This window comes from Gastrolobium bilobum, unplaced genomic scaffold, assembly GCF_033153095.1.
Source record: "Gastrolobium bilobum isolate Gb01-03AN ecotype WA unplaced genomic scaffold, APGP_CSIRO_Gbil_v1 utg500, whole genome shotgun sequence".
Taxonomy (NCBI): Eukaryota; Viridiplantae; Streptophyta; class Magnoliopsida; order Fabales; family Fabaceae; genus Gastrolobium; species Gastrolobium bilobum.
In genome coordinates this window covers 631,088-641,481 of record NW_026896335.1, presented here as the reverse complement: position 1 = coordinate 641,481, position 10,394 = coordinate 631,088, and the positions used below count along the sequence as shown (strand labels likewise).

The 10,394-nt window shown below is 33.9% G+C and overlaps 1 protein-coding gene across 2 annotated transcripts; it reads left to right on the top strand.

Annotated features, from left to right (window-relative positions):
• The first annotated feature begins 1,347 nt into the window (after positions 1–1,347).
• Positions 1,348–10,394, top strand: LOC133299034 (uncharacterized). Of its 2 annotated transcripts, none has more exons than XM_061498429.1 (18): positions 1,348–1,502; positions 2,403–2,461; positions 3,005–3,098; positions 3,195–3,298; positions 3,378–3,416; positions 3,788–3,871; positions 3,979–4,040; positions 4,950–5,052; positions 5,560–5,700; positions 5,944–6,012; positions 6,103–6,159; positions 6,235–6,495; positions 7,175–7,255; positions 7,393–7,503; positions 8,142–8,212; positions 9,006–9,227; positions 9,396–9,489; positions 9,699–10,394. In XM_061498429.1, exons 2-18 carry the CDS (start codon positions 2,423–2,425, stop codon positions 10,005–10,007), a joined length of 1,941 nt encoding a protein of 646 aa, XP_061354413.1. In that variant the 5' UTR covers positions 1,348–1,502; positions 2,403–2,422; the 3' UTR covers positions 10,008–10,394. The 2 variants fall into 2 exon arrangements, with proteins under 2 accessions (XP_061354413.1, XP_061354412.1); XM_061498428.1 differs by having other exon boundaries at positions 3,190–3,298.

Below are 10,394 nucleotides of genomic sequence, written 5' to 3'. Positions count from 1 at the left end.
AAAAGCATAAAAAGGGATGTCAAAACAAGATAAAATATATAAGGAGACGTTTGGTTGAGGAAAAAAGCATAAGGGGGCGTTTGGTTGATGAAATTTTTTTGGAATAGTAGAAAAATGAGATAGATAGAGAAATGATTTGAAAGATAGATAAAGTGAGATAGGTAGAAAAATGTAAAAAAAAGTTGTTTGGTGGGGGAAAACTTTACTGGGAAAATTAGGTAACTTTATGAAATCAACAGTGCATTAAAAGCTAGATAACCGGTTTTCCGAAAAATCCCACCTTCAAATTGGGTTTCTAAACAGTGCGGATATCTATGTTTCTCATAAATCCATACAAATTGGATAGATGGATTTTTGGTGAAAATACGTTGAAACAAACATGGTGTTTCTAAAAGTCATACTTGAGAAACATAGATATCTGCTGAAAAGCTCCCAACCAAACACCACCTAAGAGTAAAAAAGAACATACCTTGGCTTTAAGAAAAGGCTGGGATAGATTGTGAGATATCGCAATAAAAAAATCTCAAGAAATCATACGAGTTAATGTGAGATTATGAGAGAGACATGTTATTTATATTTCTAACTAAAAAGTCTCATAAAATTCATACTAACAGCAAATCTATTAAGATTGTCAAATTTTTGAAAACCACAACTCAAGATTATTTTTTCTTTATTTAAAATCCTGATTGAATATCACTAGATTTTCACTGGCTCTAAAATAACCTTTTAAAATTCTAATCAAATACCACGTGATTTTTTTGCCATCCTTTAAAATCCTAATTGAATACTAATGATTTTTTTGTCTAAAAATAATCTATTAAAATCTCACTTTAACCATAAAAATAAATAGTTACTAAATCATAACCATACAAAGATAAATTAATGGTTATGATTTAGTAGCTACTTATTTTAATATTTTCTTTTTTTTATTATCATCGATCTAATTTTATATAGTTATAATTGCCCACGTCACCATATCATGTCTTTTTTAACACGAAAGGATCTGGTCGGAATCCAATACACCACTTAGATGTTGATTGAATGTGGTAAATAAAAAGAAACGTTTTTATGAAGAAAGAATAACAACCAAGGTGTATTTCCCAAGCTTCAATAAATAAAGGATAAAGAGGGAAAATGAGACCCACGTATAATTATACGAGTAAGAATATTATCTTACATCATGTAACAATCCCTCTGCCCATAGATTAATTGGACTAAATAGTTATGATGTTTACATTTAAAAACTGCAAATAAATATAAATATTTTTGTGGGAAAATTTTAAGACAGTGCATGTCGTCATTCCTCAAATCCTAATTGGTTGTGTTGTGGCTGGATAATCGTAAACGTGCTTATTTTCCATTTGCTTTGGAAACCCTTTATCAAAGTTGATGGAGTTTCAGAAAGCAAAGCTCGCTATTTGAATCGTGCTTCCTCTGAGGTTTTCTTTAAGAAGTCGTTATTTGAATTGTTTTGTGGCCTTTCAAATCCAGCAAACGTTCAGGTGAACTTCGTGCTCCCTTTCTCTTCTTCGTTTACATAGTTTTATGTTATTATTATACATAATATATTGCTGCAATTTGCTATTGATTTTGTATAACAAAGTTCGATTTGTTTTTTGGGGTTTCATTTTTGCTTTTCTCTCTTTGTTGGATAGGAGAAGGTGGGTTCTGGTTCTTCATTGGAAGAAATTAGCAGAATTTGTGTTTTGACTTTTACACCTGGTTTTTATTTTTATTTTTTCCCCCTTTTCCCTTTCATGAAATAATTAGCCGAATTTTAGACAGATAGAGCTCTCTACTTGCGCCTTCTTAAGATTAAGAGAGCCTTAATCTGTCATATAGTTGTGCGATGAAAGTAGGTGGGTTATTTTTTTGTGGTCTGATTTTGCCTTAAAGACATGAGGTTATTGTATGGAAACGTTTTACACTTTTATTAATTCTTCATTGCCACATTGGAATAAAATGGCCTTTATGGAGTTAGCTTGTCTACTGCAATCTTGGTACTTTACATTTGGTTTCACTCTTCATTGTGAACCTTCTATGTTTATACTTTATACTGCTATGCTATGTGTTATTTTATTTTTTTTAAGTATAATTACTCAAGGGTATCCCCACCCCCATTGGGGGTGAGACTAATCCCAACCGTGCATTGTCGGTCCCTTTCGGGGGTAGCACTACCCAATCCGTTTTCTCCATACCCAGGGCTTGAACTCGAGACCACTGGTTAAGGGAACTAAGACACCTTCCATCTGAGCCAACGGGTATGGGTATGCTATGTGTTATTTGATGGTATAACAATGTGCTTTGGGTTTTAACAAGAATGGAGCCTTTTACCGCGCCACTCCTAAAATTTATTGGTTTGATGGTGGATTTTTTTTTTTCTTCTCTCAATTTATTTCTAGAATGGCTGAGAGTACAATTGATGAATCATTGTTGGCTCGTATCCAACAACTGGAACACGGTACGTGTGCATGTTTTTTTTTTACCTGTACAAGTTATTTTAACTCTCTTACAATGTATGGTAGATTTGGTAAGAACAGTAGACCAATGTTGAGTTGATGGACTATTGTATATTATTCATTTATAATTTCATCGAAAGTTAAGTTGAGTTGCAAGTTGAAATTTATGATATATTTGTTTGTTGAGATCAAGAGTGTCAATAAATCATAGGATGAGTTCATTTCTATCCCAAATGCAGAAACTTTGTGGCCTACAACCCCCCCACACCCCCCACCCCACAAATTCCTCCCTTTCTACAATTCCAAACAAGGGAAAGACTCCTTCCTTTGGTTGCTTCATTCCCTACCTCTTAGTTGTTTTCTTACGAAGCAGATTGTAAATGATAATTTAGAAAATCATTTTACAGATGGGTGTATTGTAAGTTGTAATACTTGCTTCTAGTTTTAGGTACCATATGCTTTTGTTTTTATCTTGTAATATCTTTTATTTGGCTTTAAAGTCATCTATTATACTTATCGAGCTTACAGAATGTATGATTTTGTAGAGCGTGACGAATTACGCAAAGATATTGAACAGTTATGCATGCAGCAAGCTGGGCCTGGCTATCTTGCTGTGGCTACCCGAATGCATTTTCAGAGGTATCTATCTGTTTCAATCTACATACAATAAGTATCTATTTTCTTAAGCCAACAAAGAATATCCACTATATTGAAATTCTTGCCCAATTAGGACAGCTGGATTGGAGCAGGAGATCGAGAGCTTGAAAAGGAAGTTGGCTGCTTGCACAAGAGACAATCTAAATCTACAAGAGGAGCTTTCAGAGGCTTACAGAATTAAAGTGAGTTATTTAAATTTTTGTGTCTGTTGCTTAAATAATTCCTTCTGTTTTGTTTACATGCTTACTTTACTGTATTCAGAGTCAACTGGCAGATCTGCACAGTGCTGAGGTTTCAAAGGTCTCTCTCTCCCCCCCACTATTTTACTTCATTTTGTTTTACACTCTAGCATAGAAATGGTACGGTGAATCTGTTATCCAGCTTTAGCAACTTGTGGAAAGTTGTTGGATACAAATGGATATTACCTTATACATATTTTTTGTCCAAAATTTTATACTTGAGGGAGTAGCTTGAAAATTTTGAAATGGCTTGTGGAAAAATAATGATGGAAAGAGTTCTTAATCCAGTATATAAATTGCTTGTGCAAGTGCTAGAGTTTGTTAAAAGAATTAAAAGGTTTTTCTGTGATATGAGGTTTATGCTTGTGATATGTATTTTGACTAGATTGTACATTAGAGTACGTGATTAACTGACTTACTTCAAACGTCCAGAATTTGGAGGCTGAGAAGCAGGTTAAATTTTTCCAGGGTTGTGTGGCTGCTGCTTTTGCTGAAAGAGATCATGCAATAATCGAGGTTATGATAGTTGCCATTTATCATTAGAAAAATAAGTCTTCACTATTCTGTGCACTTCTTTGTTTTGTGGTAATTGATATTCTGACCATTCTACATGATACTAACAGGCTGAAAAGGCCAAGGAAAAGGAGGAGACAATGTCGCAACAAATAAATGGCATCCATAAAAGGTATTCTCAATCTTTCTATCATTTTAGTGCATATTTATAAACTTCAAAGAAAGATGAAATATAAAATGTAGAATGATTTGGGAGGTCCCAAAAAAGATCTATTTTTTGTTTCGTCTAATTAGATGATGATGCCATGATGCACTTGTTGCGTGGTTATGTTTGGTGTAGCAAATAAGCTACGAGTCAAAAATACGGAGATCCACCTAAGAATTATCTCAATGATCTATGGTCAATGGAGAGATGTATCCAAATTTTCCTCTCCAATGATTTTCCTTTTGAAGTGTTTATCAAACTTGTCGCACATGCCAAATTGGCAGTGCTGTGTTTTCATTGTTTCTTCTACCTTTTTTTTCCTGTTTACATCGTGCTTCCAACTGTATCTATTCTCTTTAGAATTGATTTCTGAAACTTCAAATCCTGTGTTTGTGCTCCACTTCTTCTTTATATTGAGGACACTGAATTTTCTATTATAGAATAGAGAAGTTAATTATTTTCTACATTCTGTATTTCTTTTTGGTTGTCTTGAGTCAATACTTCATTGTGCACCTTTGGTACCTGTATGTTTTTGAGAATGGGAAGCTGATGGTAATTACATAAGAACAGAGTGATATCAAATTTCAAACCAAAAGGAAAAGAGAATGGAAAGAAATGAGGAATTTGTATTATCTGTTAAATCCTGTTATATCCAATTCTTTAGCCTATCTAGGTATAGAGAACATTTTAGAGGTCGAGTGTAATATGCTATCATGGAAACTTCTCAAGTAAGAATGAAAGGTTGAAACTTATGTGCATAGACAATTGCTTATACCACTGTTCTTTATTATTTATTTATTTTTTACATGCAAGACGTGGGCTACTGGGGAAAACATTTTTTTATTTTATTTTACATGCAATCTATCTCTAATGCAGGGTAGAGGAGCTCACCTCAGATTGTCTTAAACTAAAGGGATTCAATGATGCTCTGCAGAATGATCTAGCAATGCATATAGAACAGAATGAAAATTTCAAGAAGGTGGTGTTATCTCTTTATTTTTAATTTCCTTTGTTATTCAGTTCAGATCCTATGGTTTCTTAGGATATAGAAAAGTAAGAATCCAAAAATGGATTTTTTTTATACATTTCTAATTAATTTCTTCATCATGCAATATATGACAAAATATTTGTTATAGCATTTAACAGATCTAGGAATTCATGAATAAGTTTTTTTACTGGTTAGTTATGCTATCTAATGACAAATATAGAATTTTTGGTGCTGTTGAAATCTTATTGGTAACTTGGTATAAACTATAACATATTTTGGAGGGAGCTGCTTAAAGCATATGTGGGTTACTTTTGAAAGATTTATTTTCCCAGATAAAGTAGTACTTAATATCTATGTTTGCTGTGTGTGACTGTATTTATATGCAAAGATTATTTGGATACAGGTGTGCTTATTATTATTGTTCTCTTTGGGTGATTGTTTACAACAGGCTCTGAATTTATTTTGGCCTTTTTCTTTATACTTGTTATGAATTTACAGGTAATTAATAAGTTCTTTCAGATCAGACAATATTCTCTGAAAGAATTTGAAGATACAAGTTGGGATGATAAATGTACATGTCTTTTGCATGACCCTGGGGAGGTGTGGAGTTTTAATGATGCTTCCACCTCTAAATATATTGTAAGATTTCAAAACCCTGGTATTCTATTTCCTTTATTATTACACTGTGTGTTCCTTATACTGGTTATTCAGTATGGTGTCGAGTATGACATTTGCTAAGACTCTCCACAGCCTTTTAAACCAAGTTTGATTGGCATGATCTTAGCTTCCGTGATGACAGATTACTGTCATTAAATACTTAGGAAATTATTTTATTGAGATTCTATGTTCTGTACATATTTTGAATAACAATTTCTCAGACAGAGTGCATTAGAAGAACAGCTGGAGAGAGTGAGGAACTCTGTGGATTATCTTCAAAATAAACTAAGGGTGGTATGATCTAGTTGCCCCTTGTCATCACTGCCTTGTTAACCATACTTTTCAACATCAGTTATTCATTTTTTTATTTTTTTTATGCTTTAGGGCTTGGAAATTGAAAATCATTTGAAGAAGAGAGTCAATGTACTGGAAAAGAATCACGTGAGTGCTTTTAAAATTTAAAGCAAAAAAGTTTAATCTATTTGCTTATTCTAAATTCTGATGACTCATTTGCAGATTTCTAAGGACAAAGTGATTGAGAATGGCATAGCAGACTTAAAGCATTGTCATTCTCAGTATAGGGATCATATTATGAATTTACTTAATGATGGGGAATCCAGTATTATATCCATGATCAATGTGATTGATGAAAGACTCGGGAGGTTTTATCAGAGTACTGCACCAAATTTGACCACTCAAAGAGATGCAGAACTAGAAGAGCATGAATGTCGGGATGTGCATATAAGCACTCAAGCTAAACCTGACTCAGAGTCAAAGGTTTGTAAATTCATGCTAATACTGCATCCTTTTCTCAAAGGGAATCTCATTTTTATTAATCGCAAATATTGCAGTTGTATAGATTGGGGGCTTGTAGAGATATAGTTAATAGTGCATGGCGTTGTAAAAGAATATGGTTTACTTAATATTACTCAAAATTACAACAACATACTCTCATCTTGAAGACTTGCACAATTTGAGAATTGAAAGTATTATGGTATTATGAATAAAAGCAGAGGATCTGAAAAGAAGAGAAGTATAGGAAAAGGAACAGCATAACATTACAGGAAATGAGTTTTTCTGGGGCCTGCCCAATCACTTTCAGACTCAAATAGGGCCAGCTTGATTTCTTCCATTCCCACCCGATTACTTTCTGGCTGAAATCAGGCCAGTCCAACGATGAAGAAAGCAATGGGTTTTCCTAAAGCTGTTGCAATATATTCTATCAGTAATAACTACGCTACTATTTAATACAATCAGAAGTTTATGGGCAGATGAGCTAATTCTTATGGTAGAAAATGGAAATGCTCTTTCTTATAAAATGTGTTCTGATAACTTTGAGCTGCAATATAAATGTCTTAATCTAGATTAGACTCTGGCTTTATTTCACGGATTTGTGTTGACTGTTATAAGATGCAATCTTTGGAATTGGTTAAGTATTTTCATTAATCTTTTACAGAAGAATAGTCCTAGCTCGCTGGCGGTAGAAGCTGGTGGAGGTGATACATCTGATGCTTTTGCAATGGCGTTGCAAGAAAAGGTCTTTACACCATCATGATTTTTATTAAATCTCCTTGTATTTTCTCTTTCCTCGTAGCTTTTTCATTCATCAAAGTATTTGTGCTTCTGATTTATGGCAATGTAACTTTCTGATGTTTACTATGCTTAATATTGTAGGTTTCTGCATTATTGCTCTTATCACAGCAGGAAGAAAGACATCTATTGGAGAGAAATGTGAATTCAGCCCTTCAAAGAAAAACTGAAGAACTTCAGAGGAACTTGTTACAGGTTATTTTCTGCAATATCTTTGCTTCAAACACTTGGAACATCGAGATGCAAGTAGCTTGGTGCTGGTAGATTTTAGAAAATGATTTTTGGGTGTGTTAAGTATACTATATAGATTATATTGTTCTGATAAGAAAGTTAGCTCTATGTTTGCAATATCTATATTTTTGGTTATTATCTTATTTTCTTTTCTCGAGGGAGAGTATTGGAGCAACGATAAGGTTATTTTATTATTTTGGGTGTGTTAAGTATACTATATAGATTAAAAAGTCACTTTTGAGTATGGGAAACAACCTCTTTGTAAAAATGCGAGGATAAGGTTGACTATAATCGACCCTCACCTCTACCCTCGCAAGTCGGGGTGCCTTGTGCATCGGGGTTTGCTCTTTTTTTATCTTATTTTCTTTCCTCTTTTTTTTTTTTGGTTTTGTAATATTTTTTATTCATATCCTTAATAAATGAAAATTTGCTGACTATCCTCTTCAAGATATATAAAACAGTATGTTAGCAATAACGTCTGTGCCTCTGAATTGTGGATTACCGCAATCATATTTCTGAACCTCATGTGCAAAGGATCCTTGATATTATCAATTGTTTACAAATATTATTTTGATTTGTTAAGTTGTTATTTGTCACTTCAGGTTACTAATGAAAAGGTGAAAGTTCTCATAGAATTGGCACAATTAAAGCAGGAGCATCAATTACTTCTACAGTATGAGTACTTTTCTGATGATGGTTACTTATTCAATATTTTTGCATCCCTGTATATTTTCACCCAGTTACTGTTGTTATTTTTTAGTGAATTTTTTCCTAAGCATCCATATCTTTTTTCATCAATAGAAAAACCATCCATAAAAAAAGTAGTATTTTTATGCTTCTGTTCTTTGTCATTTTGAAGTATACATTTGCATTAACATGTAGATCATCCAAGTTAATGATTTTGATTGTCTTCGTGGTCAACAACTGAAAATCATGTGGAGAAATGAACTATAAACTGCAGAAAAAAGTATACTAGTGTTTTTTGGTTCAAAATAACACAATTACCGTTAGTATACTGAAAGTACGACGCTCAAAGTTTTTTTTTTTTTTTTTTTTTTTTTAAATTTATTGTTGTATAAGGTTTTAATGATGTCTAATTGGCTTTGATTGTCTTTCCAACACCACCAATTTCCCCGTCAGGCACTCTGTTGATATTTCTTTTTTAATCTTTAACGTGATAAAATCCCATCTGGAAGTCTAATTTCTTTTATAGCATATCAAACGAAGTACTAGAACAGTTGTATGTAAGAAATTAGAAGACATCTGTTTCTCATCCTCTAATCTTGTTTTGAAAAGATTTTACTTTTTTGACCAGCAATTTTATTCTTAATCATTCATCAGCAGTCGGTTGAATTTCGTCACTCTCTTTCTTTGTGGTTCTTTCTCTTGCTATCTCAAATGTTTCTCCTTCGTTACTTTCAATAACCATTTTGAATAATAAAAATTTCGTTCTAATGCAAATGTAGAAAATTGGGTCATGAGACTGATCAAGGAAATGCTGTGTTCAACACTGGAGAACGAAAGCTCGTTACTCGTGAAAGAGATGGAACTTTAAAAAACTTACTGAAGAAAACATACTGGAGACGATGGATTGGCCCACTGGATGTTAGTCGAAATGAAGTTTGCAGTAATCCAAATAATGAAGGGAAATTCGTCAATCAGAGATCCGGCAGTATGGATTTTGCAAGGCATGTGTTAATTTTGGGAGTCTTATTCTGATTTTATTCCATCAAGGATGATTGTGGCTGGATAGTTTAAGCTATGTCAGATGTATTAGACTTGTTTGAAGATACCACGGACATATATTTTCTTTTCAGCCGTCTGTTTACTTACATAGTTTGCTTATTGTTTATCAGAATGAAGATTGAAAATGCAACTCTTAAGGAAAGCATGGAAAGCCTGGAACATTTAACTTCGTCAATTCATAGGCTTCGGCTCTCTCTTTTTAAGGTATCATACTACTTTGTTCCAGTGCTGTTAAAATTTTTATATTTGGAAGTCTCGGGGGGAGGATGAGAGGCCTCCTCCTGTTTGGATTGCATGAACTTCAGCTGCTAGCATGGAAATATTACGAAATCTTGTCAATTGTAGTTTTTGAAACTTGAAAGCTGAAATGTGTTAATACGGGTTACCTGCTTGATATGGACTATGGTTTTTAGGCCAAGGAGTCTGTGCCTTCTGAAGGTTCAGTTTCTGGTGTTTCAGAAGTCCTTAATGAGGTTATCAATGAGGCAAAACTTGTAAGGACTGCTCTTGGCAGCTCCTTACCCATCAGTTGGTCAGTTGAGGCAGATGTTGGTTACATTGGAAGTAGTGTGGACAGTGGCACAGAGCATCAGGAATGCAATGATGAGAAGATAGATACTGTTTCTGCTGCAGGGCTTGAGATGGTGGAGCTTTTGATTTTTGCAGCTCAGATGTTAAGGGACATGCAAACCAAGATGGTTCCTGATATAGAAGTTGTATGAAATGTTCCTTGTGTGATATTAATATGGTTGCTGATGTGGTGTTCCCTATAATTGCATGTTTGGTGCTTTGTATTTACAGCTGCTCTCATTTGAGGGTCCGCGGCATCAGGCTGGGTGATGATGTGAAATTCAAAGGGTGAGGCAGAGAGAGCTTAATAGAATTCGTTTAAGGTGGGGGAAGAAATGAAAATATGTGCCATACGACCATGTTAACATAGGCGCATGTTTGTAAGCTTATAACCCTCGTAGCATAAATTGAATAGCTTGTGCCGCAGCTTTAATCTGCACGTCTTACTTGCCTAGGATCAGTCTTAGATAAATTGTTTTGTCACTATTTGATTAATTAAATATGGTTTATATGTATCTATTCTATTATTTTCGTTTTTA

What these genes read in the sequence shown, in the direction of transcription:
- LOC133299034 (XM_061498428.1), top strand. Translation starts at nt 2,404, where the DNA reads ATGGCTGAGAGTACAATTGATGAATCATTGTTGGCTCGTATCCAACAA. An exon ending in ATAAATGGCATCCATAAAAG is followed by an intron (nt 4,041 to 4,949) that starts GTATTCTCAATC and finishes TCTCTAATGCAG; the next exon opens with GGTAGAGGAGCTCACCTCAG. An exon ending in GGCAGTATGGATTTTGCAAG is followed by an intron (nt 9,228 to 9,395) that starts GCATGTGTTAAT and finishes ATTGTTTATCAG; the next exon opens with AATGAAGATTGAAAATGCAA.